Source organism: Alexandromys fortis, unplaced genomic scaffold, assembly GCF_014885135.2.
Source record: "Alexandromys fortis isolate MF-2015 unplaced genomic scaffold, M_Fortis_MF-2015_v1.1 scaffold_87, whole genome shotgun sequence".
Classification (NCBI taxonomy): Eukaryota; Metazoa; Chordata; class Mammalia; order Rodentia; family Cricetidae; genus Alexandromys; species Alexandromys fortis.
In genome coordinates, this window is record NW_026067971.1 from 3,444,100 (window position 1) to 3,468,988 (window position 24,889).

A 24,889-nucleotide genomic window follows, 5' to 3' on the forward strand; every position below is an offset into this window, starting at 1 on the left:
GTGAAAGTTTGATTAAAGCCCATTTTCTGTGCGACTATATCCAAATGATGTGCACAGCTGATATGGAAGGGCCTGTAGAAAACATTTGAGGATGCTTTCAAACACATGTGCTTACTGACTTTGTAATGTATTGAACAGGTCGTATCTGACGGATTCATCCTCTCCAGCCCCCTTTTATAGATTTCAGTCTCATTTTTCCTCCTCAAACAGGTTATCTTCGATAAGGAATACCTACTAAGGTAAATAACACATTCTGCACCTGAAAGGCAAACTCCATCACAGTCAGTGGTTACCACGTGCATCTAAAAGACTAACTTAAAATACACCAATGTGCTCGAACAGGTAACTGGTTCCCCCATGAAATTGATGGCTTTGTCTCAAGATACTCAGAAAAAAAAAATCAAGATCAAAGCCTCACATTAGGTCTGCATGGTGTGATCTTGGGACACCACAGTGGCCTTAAGAATTGTCCACTAGGGGTTTTGACAGTCAAGTTAAACAGCCACTTCTCCCAAAGAAGGATTTTAATAATTCTGGGTTGTGTTCGCTAATTCATTGGGGAATCTTGCAGTGTGCTACAATCGGCCGTGGAACCATGAGTCTAGTTTTCAGGTGGCAAACATTGCTTTAATCCGCAGTAATTCAACTCAAATGAATTTCCGGAAGAACAAAGAACATATGGACTAACTCAAATTTATTCCCAAACATTAAGAAAAAAGTAGCTGACTCATGGGGAATGAAAGAAATTCTAGTTTTTGGTTCTTTTTGGAAATATGAAATAGTCCTGTTTTGAGCAAGTGCAATATATCTTCAGAACAGAATTAACAATGGCACTAATTTATAAACACCATTTAATAAGATGCATTAGTAAAAACAGAATAGCAATATACGCAGAAAGATTTTTAAAGTCCGAGTGTCATATTTTAAGGTCAGAGAAAAGAATTTTAGCAAAAATGGAAACAAACAGTTTATCTTTTTATTTATTGGTGGTGTTTTATATGCTGTATAATCAGTATAGGTGTATGTGCATGTGTGTGAGGGGGTATACACAGATGTGCATATATGGGTGCCCCTGTGTGCACACATGTGTAGGCTAAAGATAGGTGTTGCTATCTTTCTTTGATCACTCTCTAACACTTTGTGAATTTCTGAATTGTTCTCTTTTTTTTTAGAAAGGGTTTTTCTGTGTAGCACCTGCCCTGGAACTCACTCCGTAGATCAGGCTGGACTCAAACTCAAAGAGATCCACCTGCCTCTGCCTCCTGAGTGCTGGGATTAAAGGCGTGCGCCACCGCCACCCTTTAAACTTAAGGAAAATATGGAGTTATATTATACTATACACATATGTGTGGAACTGTGTATGAAACACACACACACATTTTGTTATTCATGGAGATGGTAGGGTGTTAAAAACTTAAAGCCAGTGCATAATCCCATGATGTTATTAATCAGATTAATTAGCTATTAGCCCATAATTAGAGACTCAGAACTGCTTTCAAACAGAGAGCACTTCAGTTCAGTTTTCCCCTTACAACGATGAAGATAGAACATTGTCAAAAGTGTCAAGGTGGTCATTTTGCCTACAGAAGCGGGTTGGTGGGCTGTTGCTAGGGGCTGCCCACCGCATGTCTGCGCTGGGCCCTCTGGACTCCTATCCATCAGCTGCTATTTCAGAGAGGGTTGCTTTTTCTCCTCTAAGTGATTTAAATGACTTCTCCAGATGTTTTATCTAGTCACTGTTAATCAGTGAGGCTTTAAATATTGCTAGTTAATAATCTGAGAAGGTAAGAGCAGGTTTGGAGAAACCACTCTTCCTATAAATGAAGTCAACGAGACAGGCTGTTTGAAGAGAGGGGGAAGTGAGATGTGCAGGCGTGTTCTGTTTTAAACAAATCTCACCTGTGGGTGAGCTAAGCGCTCCATTCTAAGGGAGTGTTAATTTCCTATGATTTAAAACGATAAAGCTCCAGTGTGAACACTGGCTCGGTCATTTATTATCTAGCTACATATGTGTCTTCATTTTTGAATCTCTGCAAACAGAACAGTACAACAGTCTTGGAATCTGACAGAGCTGAAGTAAGGCAGAGCTTTCAACACCAGGCTGAGCCTCCCCTATCTCACGCTGTCCCATCCGCGGAAGGTCTTTCTGGGAAACAAGCTCATTCTACCATGAAGCGAGCTGGAAAATACTTGACATTTGATCTCACAGAAGCTCTCCGAGGGCCATGGAGATCTTCAACAGTCTTGCATTGGAAAAGCAAAAGGAACCAGGTGAGAAGGTTGCACAGAGACCCGCGGCCCCAGGGAAGGATACGGTCAGTGCCAGGAAACAGCACTGTGCCTTTGACCATCTCTCCCATGATGCACCCTACCGACCACATGTCAACTGGAAACAGAGATGAAATGAGTATAAACAAGAACACGGAAATAGATCCATACATAAATAAAACATCAAGGCCACTCACACCATAGACTCGTTGTCTGAACTTCCCTGACTGAGGCAGAGGCTGGTCCCTGACCAAGAGGGCTCTGAGGTAGAAGGGGACTCACACTAAATGCCCAGCCCTTTCTGCTGCATAGCGGAACCAACAAAGCCATCTGAAGCTACTGGTGTCTGACTATATTACTTTGCAATTATAATTCAATGCTTTCTCTCACTTCTGATTTAAAAGATCTAATTTGCATTCATCGGCTGGAATCTGAGTGATTTGTATTGAAAATTATCCCAGGCTGTGTTAATATGGGAGGCACGTGAATCAATTTCATTTTCATTCTTTTATGTGCCATCTATGAGAAAGGAGGGGAAGAAAAGCTAGCAGCTAGCATCCCAAAGGAAAATTTCTTTTATAAAAGGCATTTATGCTTGTTTATAAATATGAATAAGTTTGCAGAAGCAGAAATGCCTGTTGGAGGACGAGTGTTTTGGAATATGAGGGCTCCATCATTGAATCCCATCAAAGGAGCAGTTTCTCAGCTGGAAGTCTCGTCGGCTCCCATAAATACGGGCTTTTGTAGTGCAGAAGGCGCTGGCTATTCAAACGCGACTGTTCAACATGAAATAAGGAAGGTTAGAGAGCAAACGCTTCTGGGACTGAACATCAAAGGGAACCTGGAACGTCAGGGTCAATTACAGTGGTCTCCCTGCTACTGCGAGTTATCATCCAGAACTGAGCCGGGCAGGCAGGCAAGGACGCAGGGAGGGGAGGATGCTGGGAAGTGGAGCAAACAGGGGAGGGGTGGGACAGCAGCACCTCATGGCTTCGCTCCACTTGGGCTTCAAATTACATGTAGTAATTTGGCAGAGTCCTGAAGGAGGTCCCTGGAGATTCTTTCCATTGTGAACTCTCACTGGGGCGAAACCCAAGGTGTCCATTGCTTAGTTCCTAAAGCCAGAGGAGTGTATATGTGTTTGCTTCCATTTCAGGAAAACACGTGCCATGCAAGTTATCAAGGAAAGACAGCAAATGGTTGTGTGTCCATCATGATGAGTTAGCAGCATCCAGTAATCACGGCCTCACGAGAGGCTGCTGCGCTCAGAATCTTTGAGGAAAGAAAGGGGAAAAAAAAGGAACAGCTCTGGGAAAGTGTTTTATTTTTAAATTGCTCAAGTATTTTTTATCACTCTGTCCCAAAGTGACTCATCTATATGTGGTGTGTGTGGTGTGAGTGCAAGTGTATCTAGTGTGTGTAGTGTGTGGATGTATCTATACACTATAAATGTGGTAAGTATACTGTGTGTGTAGCATGTATGTGTAATGTGTGTGTAGTTTGCACATTTGAGTATATATAATGTCGGAGTGTGAATGTCTGTGACCTGTGTAGTGTGTGTGTTTGTAGTATTGTCATGTGTATGTGCAGTATGTTTGTATAACTTGTGTAAGTGTGTGAATGTGTGTGGTACAGGGGAGGTTAAAGAAGAAAGGCAAGTAATTAAAGCACAGCCGTGTGATCTCCTGCATGTCTGTAAATGTTTGGAAAAGGCTTCCTGCCAAAGACTTATCTAGGCTTTGTTGTATCTGTTTCTCTTTCCCATATGGGGGTGGTTTCTACAGTCCCTCTGGAAGATATGTCTATAGGCCCCTCTGAAAGATGTCTACAGTCCCTCTGGAAGTTATGTCTACAGTATCTCTAGCAGATGATAGTCTACAGCCCCCTGGCAGATATGTCTACACCCTTCTTCCTGCTTCAGACTATCTCAGCCACTTTACTGTCATATGACCTTGACCAACTTCACCTCTCTAGATGTTACTTTTACCCTCTAAAATGTCAGTAATAAAAAGCATTTATTGTGTAGAATTTAAAAGATTTTAATACTGTATTTCTGGTAAATCCCTTTCCATGATGCCTGGTGATAGTAAGTTTTCAATAAACTAGCTTTATATTGTCATATAACACATATGTACGTTGTATTACATGTAGAAACTAAATACATAAAAAGATGTCTCTAGTTACATAATTTATATTCAAATACAACATATCTTTTTTATAGTTTTTGTTTGTTTGTTTAAAATGAGCGAACCTAACTGCTCACTAGGCGCCCACTTCACGGCTGAAGCCACTTAGAATGGAACACTACATGTCAAATCACCCTTGGCTCCGTGGAACGGCTCCTAGTCTCTAAGGCAACTCTCAACCTGTGAGTCAAGACTCCCTTGGGAGTTCAACGATCCTTTTACAAGAATCACATATCAGATAACTTGCATATCTGCTGTTTACATTACAATTCATAACAGTAGTAAAATTGCAGTTGTGAAGTAGCAACGAAAACAATTTTATGGTTGGGGTCACCACAACATGAGGAGCTGTATTAAAGGGTCCTAGCATTAGGAGAGTGGAGAATCGCTGCAATATGCAATGACTATTTCCACATTAAAAGGAAAATCTGGGAATATAGGAGTGTGACGTAATGCTGGGTCACTTCTCTCCTAAAACTGACCAGTTTATCTTTTAGAATAAAATCTTGTAGTATTTTCAGAAATGATCCATGTATATCTATATGTATATGTGTATATAAGTATATAGTCCATAATATCAGCCGTCAGAATGGGAACAAGATTCCTATGTTGCTTTCCTCTCAATGGACAGTTATTGGCATAATATCTAATATATTTATTTCCAACTGGTATGAATCTCCATTCTCTCTGCATGTACCTGTGTGTGTGCATGTATGTGTGTGTGTGCATGTACATGTGTGTGTGCCTGCTTGTGTACATCTGCATTGCACAGGCAGAGAGCCAAAGTATTTGAGACTATCATACTCAGATAATGTGTTGCTTCATTTAAAAGAAACTTTGAGCATTTCCAGATGTTGTTAAAATAGAGTCATCAATTTTCTGAAACATCTGAAGTTTCTGACAGAAGCAAGCTGATTCTAAATTCTTACTTCTTCCTTTTAAACAGCATCTTCCCTAAGGAGAGAAGCCCTAATTTGTGTTTTCATGAGTTTTGCTTCTCTGTGTGTGTGTGTGTGTGTGTCTGTCTGTGTCTGTTTATCTGTGTGTGTGTTCCTGTGTGTGTATCTAAGTGTGGATGCTTCTGAGTGCATGTCTGTGTGCGTGTCTGTTTGTATGTGTGTGTGTGTATATGTGTGTTCCTGTGTGTGTGTCTAAGTGTGGATGCTTCTGAGTGCATGTCTGTGTGCGTGTCTGTTTGCATGTGTGTGTGTGTATGTGTGTTCCTGTGTGTGTGTGTCTAAGTGTGGATGCTTCTGAGTGCATATCTGTGTGTGTCTGTTTATGTGTGCATGTCTGTATGTGTGCATGTCTGTATGTGTGCATGTCTGTATGTATGTGTGTGTGCGCATGTCTCTGTGTGTGTTTTTCTCATGCTTTCTCTTTCTCAATTCTCCTCTGGTTTTTCCAGGGTTTTTTGTTTGTTGTTTGTTTTCCTGTTGTTGTTGTACTGTTTTTGTTTGTTTGTTTGGCTGATTTTGACTATTTGTTTTCTAAACAGAGAGAAAAAGAAAACATTGATTTGGATGGGTGAAGAGGTGAGGAGGATCTGGGAAAAGATAAGAGAGAGGAAAAGGTGATCAGAATATATTGTGTGAAAAAATATTTTCAATAGAAAAAAAAACAGACGTTAAAAAGGCTCAATAAAAGGCAAGGGTTTCCGTGGCAGTCCCTGGGGTCCAGAGGACAGTGCAGGGGTACAGTGGGGTCCAGAGGACAGTGCAGGGGTACAGTGGCAGTTTCTGGTATCCAGAGGGACAATGCAGGGGTGCAGTGGGAGTCTCTGGGGTCCAGAGGACAGTGCAGGGGTGCCGTGGAGTCTCTGGGTCCAGAGGACAGTGCGGGGTACCGTGTGAGTCCCTGGTATCCAGAGGACAGTGCAGGGGTACCGTGTGAGTCTCTGGTATCCAGAGGACAGTGTAGGGGTGCAGTGGAGTCCCTGGGGTCCAGAGGAGAGTGCAGGGGTGCAGTGGAGTCCCTGGGGTCCAGAGGACAGTGCAGGGGTGAAGTGGGGTCCAGAGGACAGTGCAAGAATGCTGTGGGAGTCTCTGGGGTCCAGAGAACAATGCAGGGGTGCAATGGAGTCTCTGAAATCCAGAGAACAGTGCAGGGGTGCCGTGGAGTCGCTGGGGTCCAGAGGACAGTGCAAGGGTGCCGTGGAGTCTCTGGGACCCCAGAAGACAGTGCTGCCAGGCTGAGACTTGGGATAAGTGCACAGAGGGAGGGGAGGGATGCACAGGGTTTTGGGAAAAGCTCTAATGAAGCAACTTGAAGTTGCTTCACTATAAACTTCCTGGAAGAAACTAATTCACATGGAAGGCAGAAGGCCCTGTTCTCTGTACTCTGTAAACAGTGTGTGTGTGTGTGTGTGTGTGTGTGTGTGTGTGTATGAGGGAATTTATTTTCATCATAAAACTATAGTGAAAATTGAATGAGTTAATGCACAATAGAAAATTAGTTAGAAACATTTAAATATTATAGTAATTAACAAATTAATTAATGGAAAGCAAATAAGACTGATTCTATATACATTTTCTGTACACGTGTGTATATTCATGTGTACAGGTGAGCAGGTGCATCCGCCTATGTGTGAACACACACATGGAGCCAAAGGACAATTTCAGGCAGCATTCCTCAGGCTATGCCCACCATTTGCTGAGACAGGGTCTCTCACTAGCCTGGAGTCTGCTGGATAAGCTAGACTGGCTGCCCGTGATCCCAAGGATTTGCCTGAATTAATGTCCCTGGTGGCAGCATTACAAGAATGTCCAGCAATGTCTAGTCTCTTAGATGTGTTCTCACAACCGAACTCGTGATTCTGTGCATACAAGGCAAATACTTTACCAAATGAGCCCTGTCCCTGGAGCTCTGTGTTTTTTTATGTTTATAATTGCATATCTTTGCTAACATCCTCATTCACTAGTGAGTAAACTACCCTGTGATGGCATCAGGAAAATATCAAACTCCCAGAAAAGTCCACAATGTTTCTTAAAAAGTAAAGATAGATTAAGTGAAAAAAAAGTTGTTGGTAAAAATTTGATAAGGTTTTTCTGATTTGCAAAGGAATTTTAATGTTTTTGCTTTACACACAGAAATAAAAGTCCTGTGAGAGGTAAGAAATAATATTGGATATAGACTATTGCATCATTTTCCAGTCAAAATAATTTGAATCTCTTATTAATATTAATTAATTTAAACATATTTTAACATTTCTAAGTAGCAGAGCCTACAGATGAACTAATCAAAGTCTCAATTAACATATATTAAACTTCGATATTACTTCCAGCAAACTCTAGAATTATTTCTATTACACTAACATATCGCCATGGCTGTTCTCTGAGGAAACCACCACATCCTTGTGCCTGACCTTTGTAGGTTAAGGAGTCACCTCAATGGCCTGATCTTGCTCTAAGGACAATAGGAAATCCTCATCAGAAAGTGACAGTGTGGTAGGCTTGCATCACACAGGACCGTCAGCTTGGCTGTCAAAGACCTGTGTTCTGCGTAGTAACCATTCTCAATAAAGGTACACAACACGCAACTACCTGCTACATTCTACACTCTCTGCACCAGAGACTAAACTGCAGTCACATGTGACAGGATGCAGATTTTATATACTGACTTTTACACAGGTTTACTTCAGGTTCAAAAATCTTTCAGGGATTTGCCTTTTTTTTTCTTAAAAAAAAAATAAAAATAAAGGCAAAGCCCCGAAAGATCTTATTTATTTTTTTGAAAATCAGAACACCATCAATGATGTGATTATCTCCGTGTTGCTGAAGGATCAATTTAGATTTTAAAAGTTTCAGTTTATTCTAATTGTGTTAGCTGTTGAGTTTCAACAGTCAAGACAGAAGTGCAACCCCGAGGAGAAGTGGAGACCTACATTACAGCTCACTGGGTGCCCTCGCTCTGTGGGAAAAGGGACCTGGAGCAGCCATGTCCCACACTGATGAGAAATCCTCGCCTGTCTTCATGGGTGGGCAACCCACAGAGACTACAGCTCCACTCTGAACAGCAATAGAGAGGTCTCTGTTTTTAATGTATGATACTCCAAAGGCAAAAGCACAAGGAATAATTCCGGCTTGTGAGTAAGATCAGCACACTGACAAGAGAATATGGATTACAATGTTGTTCAGCCACAGTGGTTATGCAAACGGCCCTCAAACTACAGGTAACTGACATGATGTAAAAAAAAATTATCAGATCACATGCGAAATGTGCCTATGGACAAAGGCACACGAGGCCAATAATTATGTAAAATGGATTATAGACAGAAGGCTATCACACTTTCCTCCCTCTAGACCAGCACTGTCCAATAAGAAAGACAACAGCACCAAGTGCAAATTGTGCACACAATTTAAAATGTGCTCTTATTAACAATAAAAAAGAATAGGAAGGAACAGGTAAAATCAATTTTATCAATATATGTTTTACCTCAATACATTCAAAGTTCTGTCACTTAGCACGAATTCAATAATGAGGTCATCACTGGTTCATTTCACAAGCTTTGTGTATCTTTAGATAGTGGTAAGCATTGTATTCATTCAGAGCTTGTAATTCAATCTCTAATTTCAAGTGCTGAGAAGTAACGCATTGCCCAGGGTCTTTACCACTGAAGGGCTAGAAGAGACCAGCGCTTGCGTTAATGCTGGGACTCAGCAAATATCACACCAATGTCCAGCAGAAAGCATGAATGCCCGTTTGCTATTAGCTTCTTATCGAGTCATAAGCTTTGAACTGTAACCTTTCTTTTCATGTTGAAATGAAATTATAATCTTTCTTACATAATAAAGGGATTACTTAATAGAACTTTCTCAAATAAAATGAGTAATAATCTGCCATGTTTCTTATTGACAAAATCCAAAACCTCTTATTTAACAATTCTTATGAGCTAACACTGTACTGTTATTGAAGTTATCAGTAAGTGTCGACCATAATTGGCACTGGCATCCATCAGCAAGCTGTTGTGCGCTTGTCAAAGGATGTTCTCCAGTTAATTTGTGAAGTTTATTTCCTACACGTCATAAACGCAAATGTGTCCTTTCACTAGAGAGTCAACCTCTGGTCACTGAAGAAATTCTTCTGCTTATGTAATGTTCATTTGTACACAGTCCTATAAGAAACTTAGCTGGAAAATCAATGTCCTAATCTTTATGTGTGCATGCTCAAGTGTGTAGGTGCAGGCGGAGGTCAGAGGTCATTGTCAGGTGTGGCCCCCAGTCACACTCCACCTTGGGTTTTCAGTCAGGAGACCTGGAGCTCTGTGATTGGCTAAGCTGGCTGGCAGGCAGGTCTGCCCCACCACTGCAGTTACAGAGGTGTGCTTCTGCACCTGGCTTTCACAAGCGTGCTAGGGATTTGAACTCAGGTGCTCACTCCTGTGCAGTAGGCACTCCACCCACTGAGCCCCATAATAACCTATTTATCTACCAAAGCTCAACATCTCAAACTCAAGCAAATGAAGTCCTATTAAAGTCACCTGACCTCTGTTCATTTGATTAATAATCAGAGTTTCTAAGGGTGAAGGTTCACAATTTACTAGGGTCATGCATGTTGCTGCGGCCTAGTAAAACCTGTCAACAGAGCCGGGCGGTGGTGGAGCACGACTTTAATCCCAGCACTCGGGAGGCAGAGGCAGGCGGATCTCTGGGAGTTCGAGGCCAGCCTGGTCTACAAGAGCTAGTTCCGGGACAGGCATCAAAGCTACAGAGAAACCCTGTCTCGAAAAACCAAAAAAAAAACAAACAAAAAAAACAAAAACAAAAACCTGTCTACATATGGATCCCTAGACTAGAGCTTGAATGTCAGGGAGAGTGAGTAGGGAAATCATACTCAAATGTTGTGGATCATAAATAGCGTTAGAAAGAAAATGGGAAACGACTTGAAAATAGTGAACTCTTTTTGCTAATTATGTTTTTGTTGTTGTTTTGTTTGTTTTTCATTTAGAGTCTGGTAGTATCCATTAATTCTGAGAAACAATGTTCCTATTTTGGCGTCTAGAAAAGAAAGCGGTTTAAGAAGAAGTCTATTGGAAAATTAATTAGCAGAAGTTATTGTGGTAGGCATCTGCAGGCTGGTGAGGGTATAGAAATCATCACTTCATTGTGAGAAGCGCTCCACTTACCCAACTTCCTGCTTCTGTCTTTCCTCTGCTGGGAAAATCGTTACGAATTTAAAGGGAGAGAAACGGAAACAGGTGAAGCCAAAGGTATAAGGATACAGTCCCTTCCGGGAAAGAGGATTTTGTGGCGGACCATTTCTCCCATGATGCATCCCACAGACCATATGTCCACTAGAACAGGAGAGAGGGCGTAAAGACAGAGGAGGAAAGCAAGGTTAACTGAGGTCACTGGCTCGGGGGACTGGAAGATAAGACTCTCACATTCCACCTAAGGTGGCTGAATGCGAGTTAAAATCCACATTGTGTTATCATGCAGTGAGCGCTCGAATTCATGTGTAAAACAAAGGACTGTATGGATGCCCAAACTGCATCTTTGTTGACAGGAGTTGGTGGTGTCCTGGACAGGAAAAGAACACTCACTAAACCAACAGTATCTCCAGGTAGGCGTCAACTAAAGGTCTTGGAGACGGTTTTGATAGCATTTGCTAGATTCATCCATGTAGGGTGACTGTGTTCATTTTCTGTTTTGTGCAGTTATGTGCAGTGGGCAGCAAGAGAATAAATACCCTTTGTCCCAAGTAAAAGTTCATTCAACCAAATCTGAGAGACTAGGAAATGGTTGGCGAGTTTTGTGGTGAGGGGCTGCAATTCCCGTGTTACAGGGCTGATTTTTCATCAGAAATTATTCTTTGAGATAAGCATCAGCTCTAACTTCTCTCTGAAATAGTTTGAAAAAACTGATAAATTAGCATCTGCACAAAGGGGATGTGGAAAAGTGAAAAATGTAGAAAAGGTGTTAGGACTCAAGTGCACGTGTTTGTGTCCTGATCGTCCTATTTGTTAACCAACACTCTCCTACGGACCTTAGCTCTCTCGCTGTTTCTCATGTATCAATGCCAAGGGGATTCTGAAACAGAAACATTGGGCAGAGTTGCTTTAAGGGGTGGAAGGAGGGGTGAGGTGCACAGGAGGGGCATGCCTGAAGCAGGACAAGCTGTTTTGGCTTCTGCATGATAACCACCCTCAGCTGAGACAGAACACGGCACAAGGGTATGAGGCGCACCTCCGTGCACAGAAATGAAGGCTTTTCATTGTTCCGTAGACCTCTCAAATAAAGAAAGGAACAAGACTGATCACCTTCTGTCTGTGAGACAAAGATCTAAACACACAGACCAGGCAAACTCAGACTTCCAGGCTCTGTCCGTCCTCACCCCTCCTAGTTTTTGTGAGGCACCGTCATCATACTTAAGGGTATTTGCTGTATGCACACTGTGAGTAATGATCAAATCAGGTAGTCAGCATATCCCAAACCACACACATTTATCAATGCCTTGGCTTGGGGTCATTCCAACTCTTCCCCTTAAAATATACAATACATTATTGGTAACTCTGGTCCTCAGTTCTGGACTTCTCTCTAATTGAACCTCCCTGGGTTTCACTCAGGAGAAAGAGGAGGAGGGCTCCATTAACATAAGTCAGAAGGTGACACAGCTCTGGCAGTGGCTGTCCAAGTGAACCTGGCCTGCTTCAGGGCTGACAAAGAGAGCAATGTAACAAGGTCCACTAGACTGGAAGTATGCAAATGATTGCTGTTAACTTCAAAGGCTCACAAATACCCTCTGCGGGAATTATACTCAAATAGTAGTTGTTTTGATGAAATGTGTGAAAATAGGTCCCTAGGGATTAAACATATAGAACATAAAAACCCGCATTCAGGGCACATATACAAATCTAACTTCTCAGAATATTCGATATGGCTTTCAACATGACTCTTTATAATAGGTATTCCAGACACAATGATAGATCACAAGGCTTTCTAAGACGTACTTTATAACCCTCTATTTTAATCAATCAAAATTCAATTTGAATTTCAAATATCTTTCTTTCAACATGTTCATGTATATTCGACCGACTTTCTTGTCAAAGAAATAATGTAAAATTTAATGTTTTTTCCTTTATATGGCCTTTTGAATTTATTTAAGATTTACTAGATAGTACTACACTAAATATTACTTACAGAGCATTTGACATATGAACAAGAAGGTTATAGTTTGAATGATGCTAACTTGACTTGATCCAGGATTCTGTAATCTCTTTGTGCATCTTTTCTGAGGACCAGAGCTATTAACCTGAGATTTTACACAAAAGCCAAGAGTCGGGCAGTTAGCAGTGATTCTCCCTCTCTGAGGCCTGTGTGCCAATCAGCAGCCGCTTGACTGCTCAATTGAGCGAGCCCTATTTGCAAGTCTTTTCTGCTATCACATTTTAGAGCTCCTGCGGCCAAGCCTGCCTCTCAGAAGCTCCCCTTCACATCCTTCGCGCCCCACCCCCTTCCCCCACTGGTATCTAAGAGAACTCTGAATGCGAAGAGCAGGCAAGCTCCGTTTCAAAAGAAGTCATCTATGTTACAACAAGCATGCCTCTCGGTTATCTAAAGCACGAAGCCTGCTTCGCTCTTCCGGAAACATCCCTACCGTTCTCCTTGTAGCCCATTCCCAGGATGACCTCAGGGGCTCTGTAATATCGCGTCACCACATACGGCGTCATCATGAAGCTTGTGCCCGCTGTCCTGGCCAGTCCGAAGTCAAGGATCTTCAGTGTGCAATCAGACTTGACTACTATGTTACTGGGTTTTAAGTCCTGAAGACAGAAACGGGGACGAAAATGAAAGTGAGTATCTCCAGGGACCGCAGTTCTTCCCCTAAAGCTACACAGGGCAGCCTTGCAACAGCCAGCCTGCCTGCGGACCCCCTGTGAAGCACAGGACCACTGTGACACGTCACAGGTAGTTTTAGATTTCTAAAAAAAAAAAAAAAGTCCTAATAAAATATTTTAAGTTCAGAAGAAGACTTTACCGTCATTTTTATTATTTAGGCTCACATTGGTGAAAATAACATGTCATTTCTTGTCATCTCTTAGGTTTCTTTTTAGAACAACATAAACCTTTAAGGGTAAATGTCATTTCTAGGCCTGACAGGGGAATACATGGGGGCACCTGTATGATTATAAAATCTTTGTATTTCCAGAAAGGAATTGTATTAGTTCAGCTACTCATCCAACTTCCATGGTCAGTGGGCTAGGAAATACAAGACTCTTCAGAAGTTGACTTTCAGTGACCAAAAATATAAACTCAAATTCTCCCAGAGCATACATAGAAGTCCCTTCTATACATCAGTCAGTTGGGTGCTAATTCTCCCCGAGAAGATAATTCAAAGCTGTTTTTTTCTCTTCTGCAGTAGTCAGTACATTGCAGTTCCAGAGCAAGTGATCTTACCCTGTGGATAATTCCAGCAGAGTGGAGGTGCTTGATGCCGCACAACATCTGGTACAGCAAATAGGACATCCGCTCATGGTCTAATTCCATCTGAATCACCTGACACAAGTTGGCATCCATCAGTTCCATCACTAAGTAACTAGAAGGCAAATCCACAGCCTTAGTTCCAGAAGAGAGGTCTAGCATGACCTTCCAACACTGTTGGAATCCTGTTCTTCATCTATGTTTTATTGAACTTCCAAGCTCTGGGATTGCTTGCGAGAAGATGGGAAAATTCCAAGTATACCATGATTGACAGCTGCAGCGACAACCCACGGGCAGAGAGCAGCGTCTCTAATTAGTATGTGGTTCATGGCCATCTGTTCTCTCACCTTTATTGATCATACTTTCCCTACATTTCCCCAACGCTCTCCTAAGTACTATGATTACAAACGAGGGAAGGTATCAGGACAGGGGTTTCTAAAGTGTGCTGCAGCTGTGGAAGAAAAACTGTGCCCAGAATAACTGCCCCTCAGCCAGTTTGTCACTGCCTTTCTAGACAGGGTCATTTTACACAAAACTAAAGGCCCTGCAAAGACAGGTGGAAAAGAACAAAAAAAATTGCAGCATATTCTTTGTTAATGTTTCTCAAAAGGAACTGACCCATCCTGGAAACTTACAGAAACAATGAGCAAATAATTAATATGGCTTTCTTACTTTCCTGAGATTCCAAGAGTGTGGAACAACAAACCATATGGGCCAGAAGGAGGCAGGCGTGTCCTTCAGGAGGTCACACCACCCTGGAATCTGCACTGAACACTGCTGCCTCCTTCCCTGGGTCCTGTCCCTTAGGTCTCTTTGATCTTTGCAAGGAATTTCATCCTTTTTGTTTCTATTGCTATTATTTTTGCCATTCCCCTGGAGTTATCTGAGTGAGGGTGGGGCTCAACCTTCCTTCATTACTTCCGTTGTTTTATTACTTACACGTCTTGGAACTCCTCCAGCGTTTTCTGGGGTGTGAAAACATTTAATAAGCTAATAATCTGGAAGACAGAGCATGAAAGAGACAAAGAAAAGAAATAAGACAGAAAGTTAATTATTTTTAAAGCATGAGTGTATTTATTCCAGGTGTAAGACAGTCAATAAAGAAAGCCACGATGGAAACAGAAAGGATGGGAAATTCTCCTGGATGGCCTCATAGGACAGAAGAGTGGAATCAGAGAGAACACAAAACCTGTCTGAAGGCTACTAATGAAATTATAACATCTATTCAGAGCCAGGACCAAGCCAGACAAGACCTATGCATTGTATTCCTTCTTGTGGCTCCGTGATCATACACAAGCTGCGAGAGGGTGACTCCACAAAGGGAAAGTCACCAAGAAGAGAAAGACGAGGAAATCCTCACCAAAACCTTGAAGGGACCATTTTTCCTCCAAATGAAAAAGTCCCAGCGTGTTTAAATACTGTCTCAACGAGTATCCCTGTGCTACGGGTGGGGAGGTGAACTGTGCACGACATTAACGATAAATTGGCAAAAAAACAAGTTGAAGAGTTAGCAAAATTCAGTCCTAACCATTTACTCTCTTATGACAGTGATTTTGGGAATTATGTGATAAAGTAAATCAATCTAAAACACCACATTCATCTCAATTCCACATAAATTATATGTATAAATAACCCCATATGTCTTCCCATTTAAATATTATACATCGACGTGTCAGTGGAAATGAAAATATAAACAAATGAGGATATTCTACTTAAAATGCAGATATGACTAGAAACCTACTTTACAAAAATCTTAGCCTGATAGTTAAAACAACTTCAGGGCACAAACAAATTCAATGGCTTTTCATAAAGTTCGTAAGTGGCACTTGAACATATAAAGTCGTCTAAATAACACAATTCTAAATAACTGGAAAATGTGCCATATTGTGGAATTTTTCATTGTTGTTGTTTGCATAAACTATTAAGAAAACGTCACAGAACATTCAACGCTTTTGTTAAACTTTTAAGATGCCTTTAATTCTGTATACTTAATAACAGCTCAGATGGAGCAAAGTATATATACAATAGTGGTCATAGGCTCATCATTTACTTGTCTCATATCATGGAAGTCTCGTAAAGTAACATTTTATCACAGAGGTTTTCTTTTTTAGCCAAATTGGACTATACACAGGGAGCACAGTTGTACACACTGGCACACACTTGCATGCATGCACCCTTTAAGGACTGGATAATACCAACTCCTATCATCAGGTGGTAAACTAGTCTACAAAGAGATATTATAAACCACCTTCAAAGCCCGTGTCTCCTGATACATTTCTTTGTCTGTGTTCTTATTTCCCATTTTCCTATAGGCTCATTTCATAGCCTTCTTAGATATCTCTTTTGTATTTCACCTCAGTTCTTACCTCATAGATTTCAATTCTTCCTACCAACCCATTCAAAGATTGATTTATTCTATTTTGTTCTATTTTGTTTTTTTTTTTCAAGACAGGGTTCCTCTGTAGCTTTGAAGCCTGTCCTGGAACTATCTCTTGTAGACCAGGCTGGCCTCGAACTCACAGAGATCCTCCTGCCTTTGCCTCCCGAGTGCTGGGATTAGAGGTGTGTCCCACCACTGCCCAGCTCTATTTATTTTATTTTATGTATATGAGTACTATGCTTAAATGTATGTCTGCACTGTGGGGATGTCTGATGACTTCAGAAGCTAAAAAGGCTTCAGATTCCTTGGAACCAGAGTTAAAGATAGCTGTGAGTGACCATGAGGATACAGGGAATTAAACCCAGCTCCTTTGGAAAAGCATTCCATGTTCTTAACCACGGAGTCACATCTCCAGCCTCCTAAAGTCCCAGCTAGAAGCTCATTTGTTCCTGATGCAGTGCTGACCCAACTCGGCAAATGCCCTACAAACAGCTCAACATCAGAATGAGGTCATCACAGACACCTCCACTTCCTTGTAGCTTTTTCCAGTGGGAACCTGACTCGGTTGTTTTATTATCAAGTCTTGTGAGGCACAGACATGAGTCAGCACTTGTCACAACACTGCAATCTCAACAATCATCACTTCCTGGAATGGAGTTATCTTCTAAATGGATTTTCCTATTATTAAAGGATGAACGGGGTTGCTTCGTTGTGTTTCTTCGCTTTCCCCAGGATTAACAGAACTCCGTATTCACATAGCCTTTCCTTGTGCTTTGAGTATCAATGAAGGACTGCAGCTGGTCAGAGGGAAGCTCTCTCTTTGTTAAAAAAGTATTTCTATAAGCTTGTAAGCCTACATGCACAGACACGTACATAAAAAGCAGGTAGCAGGACTGATATAAGTTGTTATAGCAATTTGGAAATGTTTATTTTCCTTAAGGAGCAGTTGCTGTGAATTCCCTTTGTTGCAGTCAACAGCAGGGCAAATACTCAACTGCCTTCTGCTACTACCAGACCGTGCTGAAGGCAGACTAACTTCGTGGCAAGGCTATTAGTCACTACAGTGGGAGTTCAAGGACATGGTGCCAGTGTTAGCATCGCTCTGGAGGTAGCTTGTGAGGGAGAGAAAGGTGATCATCTCTCAAAGCAGGAAGCTGGACAGTGTGTGGGCTCACACGGACATGTCACTCTCACGTGACATGAGAAATCTCAGAGGTAGGATGAGCACTCCCTAGTCCTTTTAAAGGCAAGCCTCTGAAGACCCTATGCCATCTGAAGGTTTCCTCTTCTGGAAGGATGAACCGCCTTTCATATCACAGCACTGGAGACCGATCTTTTAACATGTGAGCATTTAGAAAAGACAGTTGAAATACATCCAAACCACACCATGGGATATGCTTTTTATTCAAGTTGGCCAAGCAATTTGGAATTTCTCCATAAGATATTGCTCTCCAGGGTTTCTGTGGGAGCTCCTTCAGCCAACAGCCTTTAAGATACCAGCCCACTTGGGCGTGGTCTCTTATACTATAAATGCAGCTGTAAGGCGTGCCCTCACCCTCTTGCTTCTGGTTCTTGCTTCTGGCTGATAGATTCAGTTCCTGTTCCCCATTCATGCAGAGGACTGTGATCTAGGACTTTATTATACATAATTCTGAATTAATGTGGGATTATTTTGTAACTTCCATCATCACAGGGTCTGCAAGTATGATTAAGTAGATACAAATTCAGGTGTGGAAATCTTTCTACACCATTGCTTCCCTGCTTGCATCCATATGTTGTTCTCTGCTCAGGGGTTTGTTTCATCCTCCTTCCTAACACAGTACTCTGCCACCCTGGTCATGTGACCAGTGTGCCACACAGCGAGAGACTTCATGGCTTTTATACAGTGTCTCTTCTTAAGAGTCAGTTTCCCATAACCTCTAGATTCCTTCTAGATGTCTCATGCTCTTTGCATGGCCATGTCAGTGATGAGTCATGAGCCCTTCCTGCTCTGCCTATCCCATCACATCCCACAGGGATTAGCCTTTTGAAATGCTTCTGCCTCTTTTACGGAGCCTCCCCTTTCATAGAAAACCCAGGCTCCTCTGGGAGGAAATTGCTCTGGTTCTCCTCCTTTGTAATCCTCGACAGGCTTAACTATCTAGAAGTCTGTCAAGCACATTAAATGTAATTAATCCAAAAGAGTGAATTCAGGTGTCATTGGCCACAAACAACTCAACAGTATACAAATGATCTGATTTAAAGGTCATATGAGGGGCGCACCAGAGGAAGGGATAGAGAAAGAGGAAGCGGGAGAGAAGAGATGGGGGGAGAGAGAGAGACAGAGAGACAGAGAGGGGAGAGACACACAGGGAGAGATAGAGAGAGACAGAGAGAGAGAGACAGAGAGAGAGAGAGACAGAGAGACAGAGAGAGAGAGAGAGCGTCAGTCTGTCATGGGAGTAGAGTGATAGAGTGAGAAAGTCACTATCATTGTATTATAAATTTCTTTCCACCAAACACACATTTGCTGCTTACTGCTCTGGTAGTTGATCATTTGCTGTATGATCTCACTTACAAAACACAGTGATAATTTCATATATTCTATGTATATTTACATTTCAGGAATTAGCACGAACATGTGATTGCTGCTATTTTTCTTCTTAAAAATATATAATTTATTACATATTTGTGCATAAGAAAATGTGCCTCATAAACTTGTTATAAGTTATGAATCGTCACCCTCAGGTCAAATAATTTTCTTTGATTTCTCCTTACAAAGAAGAGACGGGGCTCAAGGATGAAGGTCCTCCCCTGAGATTTAGGAAGCGTGGCCTCTGAAGCAATAGTTGATGCCACCTGGATGCACTATGCAAAGGCTCTGTGTGATCCCTGCTCTGAAGAGCTTTCCATGTGTGTGCACCTGCCGCTTCCCCATCCCAAAGCAAGATGCTCACACAGCAGGGACCCTCAGCAGCTGAAGCTCCTGCCTGACTCCAGCTGAAGCACACAGCAGACAAAACAGCGAATGAGAATCTTCTGCCTTTTATTATGAACTTAGGATTTGTCCGGTAAGATTTCCCTGTGAGTTGTGTCTGTTTAGGAGCTTTAGCTTGATTGAAAAGCATGAGGCTCCTGAGTTAATTTTGAGCATGACGACCAAATAAGGTTAATTTCATAACAGGGAAAGAATATCAGTCACATTCATCTCCTCCATGCCATATGGCTTTCAGATCATTTTTTTTTAAGCAGGAAGCTACCACGAGGACAATTAAACCAAATGCAGCATCTGGGCAAAATAAACAACCTTAAGAGACAGAGACGACAAAGCAAGCTTCCCTCCTGGAGCGGCATTTGTGTTCTTCTCGTCTCACAACCTCCTGCTGCCAGGGGTTCAAAACTAACATGGAAACTCACGTTTTTATGGTTCACACACTTCATGAGGACCAGCTCCCGGTAAGCTCTCTTGGCATGAGTTTGGTTCTGGAAGGGTCGGCTGAGCTTCTTAATGGCCACATTTCTGTCGAGGACAGCATCGTATGCAGCACTGTCAAGATTCAAAAGCAGTCCAGACTTCAGCTCACAGCACAGACAAGGAAGATGGCACTCTGGAATCCCACCTAATGCTTTTAGTTTACATGCCAATAAAATCATAAGGAAAGGTTGAGTGACCAGAAGTAGATAGGGAGAGAAGTGGGGAGCAGATGGGACAGGGAAGGGGAAGAAGAAGGGATTCAGAATGCAGCTTCAAGTGACATCCGTGAACTGCAGATCAAGAGACAAAAGCCAACTACTCAAATTTTCCTCAGGGCACATGAGAATAGTAAGTCATTCCATCTAATGGAGCTTGAATTTCTCGTCTGTCAATATACTATGTAGACAGACTCTGTGATAGACTGGGGGTTCTTTTAGGTGTACATCTGTTCTTCCCCTAGTTACAAGACCCAGTTTTTACAATCTGATGATAAATTCATGAAAGCATAGGTTGATCAATCATCAGAGCACATTCGTGCACTAGAACAAGGCTCAAAGTAAGCCACACCATCAGAAGATGCTCTTCCAGCAAACAGCTGACGCTCAGTACCAAGAGAGGAGTAAATGCTACTAACCTGGGAATCCTTCAGTCGGCCAACAGTGATAAATTAGCATGCTTTTAAAAAGCAACCTCAACAGGACTGTCCCTCAAATAGTCAAAGTGTGCTTCTAGAGGTCAAAGAAAGTGAGAGGGACCTTCTTGCTTCTGTATCTCATGGTATACACATAAAATGTTGGTGTTGCATACCAGAAACATTGGGGTTTCCTGGTTTTGCCCAGTTGGCTGGATGAATAAGCAAACCAGAATCTCCAAATTTAATCTGTTAAATTTATAGATTTGTTGACCACTTAGGGCTCAATTGAACCAAAACCCAAAGAAGAGTGTGGCTTTCTCTATCAATGTGAAGAATACTGTTAGGTAATGAGAGGCTTGCAGGGTGACTTGGATGTAGCTCTCTATTTTGCCTAGTACATTCCTCCACCTAATCTTTAATTTTCTCTACAATATCTCCATCAGATGCTTGGGTTTTTTTTTTTCTGCTTATGTTACTTCAAATATCACAGCTCCCTAAGAGCAGGCCAGATCATTCTGTTAGTGGGCAGCTTTGAGAGTAGAAATACCATGATTCTAACAAAGATAGTCGTCTCTCCATGGTTACCAATGACTTATGTTGGCCCTGCCTTCAAGGATAACCCATATAAAGTATTCCCCTTTGTTATGATAAACCATTGAGTCTGAAATCCTTGAAAGGACCAAGTGAATCTCGGAAAGTCAGCTTTCATTACTTCCCCCAAAGTCTGTTCTTCCGTCACAAATATCACCGATGTCCTCATGCCATTTGTCACAGCACAGCTTCAAGTCCCATCTCCATCTGCGCTGCTTCCTCTGAATATACTCCAGACTATCAATACTCTCAGAACATGTGGTCCCAGACTAAAGAAAGCAATGCTACCCTGAAGCATCAGTGAAATCTAGGGTAGGGCTTCCATACATTCACATGCTCACTCTGCGCTCCTACCACACGGCTGCTGAAGCTATCTACCCCCGTGTCTCTGAGGATGATATCTAGGAACCCACTTTGCACCTATGTTGCTTTAAAGCAGAAAGAAAAAGATGCAGGCTGCTGAGATGGCTTCTCAGACAAAGGAAGGAAATTGCTGCCAAGCCTGATGACACTGGTTTGAATCCTGGGGCCTGCATGGTGGAAAGAGAAAACCAACGCGAGCCAGTTGTCCTCCAGCCTCTACGTGCTTGTCCCATCCCACACAGAGTTAGCTAATGGAACCATTTTAAAGGTGCTTTTTAAACCGTCATGTTACTTATGTTAGTATTTGAACCCCGCTGTAGTACTTGGTGCTTTTATCCCAGCAATGAGAGCAGAGGGAGAGGAAGGTGGCAGGCGGGCTGACTCTAACAAACAGTCAGAGGGAAATGAGGAACTCGTAAGTACAAGACTCAGGTTTCCTTCTCAGGAGAAGATAAGTGATAGCAGCTACAGGAACTCATCGCTCACTTTACAGAAAGTCCTGCCGTCGGTAGGCCAAGCCCTGAGGTCCCAGGGAATAACTGATCAAACGCCAACCCCGGGTTTCTCGCCAGGCGGACCCCTGGCCAGTTTCTCCCAACTCTGGGTTGCACTCTCACTACCTCTGCCAGCTCTTCCTAGATGCGGTTTTTGCTAAGAACCTAAGCCCTGCTCCTCACCAGTCTGTACTCACGACTGTGCACACTCTTTAGTGTCAGTTTCTGCACACTCACACCAGAGGCCAAACAGCCTGACTGGCTTGTGTGAAGGAGTGAAGGAGTTAGCTGTAGTGTCCTGGCTAGTGTGAGCACCCAGCAAATGATACCTGGTGCTACTCTCAAAAATCAGTGTTCTTGTGGGGCTTATTACACAACACAGGGTAAACTATGAATTGTTATCTCACGTGTGATAACGAGATGTAAGAACACCAATTAGCAACTTCTAGTCTTTCCGTTATTTATAAATTAATTTAATCACCATGCTGCTTTGATGATGATTCTGAAGTTCATCTCATGACACAGGCAACTAAGAAGAAATATTACTAAAAATCTAGATACGCTGTAACCACACAGATGTCTGACTTTGAGCATTAATATACTGGTTTATATTTCTAATGAAACAATGCTCACCTCATGGTCTCTTAAAGGCACACATACAGGCTGTCTCTTCTAACCAAGGTCAAGTTTAGTTGGTGCCCTGTCCAACCTCTTTTCCCCACCAGAATAAGAGTCTTGCCCGTCGATAGTTGTGTGAAATACCGTGAGTTGTCTCATTGGATATTATTTGACCCTTTTGTATAACATTCTTGTGTGAAAGAAACCTCAAAGTTAAATTTCCAGTCCTGACCCTTTTGTAGCTAGCAGTCTGGATTCCAACGGGTCCTATAGAGGTCCCGAAAGTCTTGTCAGGTAGAGCCAGGGTAGTAACCATCTTCTGCCGCTCTTTGGTTGGCAGAAGATGTATATGCTTGTTTCTCTGAGGCAGAGATTTGTGCTATTCTCCACATTTTAGGCTGGCAGGAGGTAGCAGTGACCTTCAGGGCCCAGTCCCTTATCCCTGACATGGTGCAGCCATGACAGCAACACCTTCAGTATAGGCTCCCAGCTCAAAGTTCTCTAATTTCAGAGATGTGTATGTATGTTCTGGCAACCTGATGGTTCTGGGGTTTCCCAGAGTTGGGAGCGCCCTAGGGATTCAGCTCTCCGGTGCCCAGGAAGCCTTTCAGAGGCCCAGACAGGAGTCTGCTTCTCGGGATTTCCAGTATTTGAACAAGCACACAGTTTATTGTGTTGAACTACGTCTGCCAAAAATATTTCTCTCTCCTTCCTTGTACCCAGGCAGGCACTATAAAAAACCCCATGATCTTCAGCTCCTTTGTGGTTACTGGCTGGGGTGTAACAAATACACCTGCAGACGGGCATTGTTAATGCTGCACAGTTAAACTGCTGTCTGCAGGTTTCCTTTCCTATTAGGTCATTTTTAATTCATGATCATGCAATCTTCCTCTCCCCCCACTTGTCTATGTAGATAAAAATAAAAGCATATCTTTAAGGAGATTTCCCAACTACTTTCTAGAATACTTGCTGAAGAACTATAAACAACATGGACATGAGATACTGATACAGGTTTTAAGGAGTGAAGAGTGGAGAGGCACTGGCTTTCCAATGACAACGTTTACAGCGTTCTCTCCAATCAGAGCTTTACCTTGATGAAACGACAATCCTTCCAAATTAGGATGTTCATTTGAACTCACAGGATGTATACACATGTACACACACACCCACACCACATACAGCACATGTATAGAGAAGAAGGAAGAAGAAAAGGGAAAGGAAAGGGGAAGAGATCTTTATGTCAAATAAAAAAAATAATCAAAATTGAGAAATTATTAATTTATCCAATTTTTTCCTTAGTCCCTTGGGTATCTTTAACTGAACACCTGCATTCCATGTTTCAATATTTTAATTTCATATGTTATTTTGAAAATCCAGAATTTCATGGACACAAAAAAAATCATTAAAAAAAAAACTGACCATTTCAGAAAAACACCAGTGAAATGATAGTGATGTGGGAAGTCCTGTTTTTGTGTTGCTCTTACTGGCTAATGAAAAGAGGTGTTTTGGCCAATGGCTTAGCAGAGTAAAGCCAGATTGGAAATCTGAGCAGAGAAATAGAGAAAGTAGGTGGAGTCAAGGAGATGCCATGTAGCTGCTGAAGGAGAGAGAAGCCACTGGAACCTTACCGGTAGGTCACAGCCTCATGGTGATACACAGATTAGTAGCAATAGGTTAATTTAAGATATAAGAGCTAGCTAGGAATATGCCTAATTCATTTGCCAAGCATTGTTATAATTAATATAGTTTCTGTGTGATTATTCAGGTCTGGGCAGCCAGGAAATGAACAAGTAGTCTACAGTTACAGAATATTACATGCAGAAAGATCACTAAATTTATTGTTAAAACTAATAAGAATATACAAACAATAATTATGCTTGAATTATTTTATAAATGTCTAAATTATCAATATAAAATTTATTCATGCTTTTATGTTTTAAGAATTTTTATTTGCAGTGAATTTCAACAGCAGTAATTTTGTTACACATCAACACACCCATTCATTGTCAAAATTCCCCACATGAAAAAGAATGACATCAGCCCTCCATTCATGGCCACTGTATTCTGGCTGGAGTGTTTTGTTCATTATCCACAAATGGATGAGAACCTGCACTTCTCTCAGACCTGAGACTCTTTTCTCACCTTTACCCATTTCTTAACAACAGAATCCAAAGGGTGAGTAGACTTAAGTACTTTGTATTAGCATGGATGCACATTAGTGCTTAGAAGCTGTCAGAACCCACTAAAGAGGGTACATCAAAGGGACCATCTTCCCTTGAGCAAGTGGTTCAGTTGTAAAATGGTGACTCTCAAAATCAGCTTGCAGTGAAGGTACGCTGCGTCTAAAATAACCAAAGCTGGGAAGGCACTCTTGCTGCTCACGCATTGGTACTATTTCTTGATATCTGTAAAACTGATGCATTAAGTGAGCCACAAGAACTGCAAATGGTTTCCGCATACAGGATGAGGAACCATGAAAAGA

The 24,889-nt window shown here is 41.9% G+C and overlaps 1 protein-coding gene across 5 annotated transcripts in view; it reads right to left on the reverse strand.

Annotated features, from left to right (window-relative positions):
- Window positions 1-24,889, reverse strand: part of Mapk10 (mitogen-activated protein kinase 10) — a 261,644-nt gene that overhangs the window by 52,503 nt on the left and 184,252 nt on the right. For 3 of the 5 annotated variants that reach the window (XM_050155828.1, XM_050155832.1, XM_050155830.1), the window contains 5 exons: window positions 19,650-19,779; window positions 14,813-14,871; window positions 13,850-13,988; window positions 13,050-13,215; window positions 10,675-10,746 (listed from right to left, as the gene is read on the reverse strand). In XM_050155828.1, coding sequence (XP_050011785.1) covers window positions 10,675-10,746; window positions 13,050-13,215; window positions 13,850-13,988; window positions 14,813-14,871; window positions 19,650-19,779 — 566 coding nt within the window. Of the gene's footprint in view, window positions 1-2,314; window positions 2,387-10,674; window positions 10,747-13,049; window positions 13,216-13,849; window positions 13,989-14,812; window positions 14,872-19,649; window positions 19,780-24,889 lie in introns of all 5 variants that reach the window. The other 2 variants (XM_050155827.1, XM_050155829.1) reach the window with 2 other exon arrangements.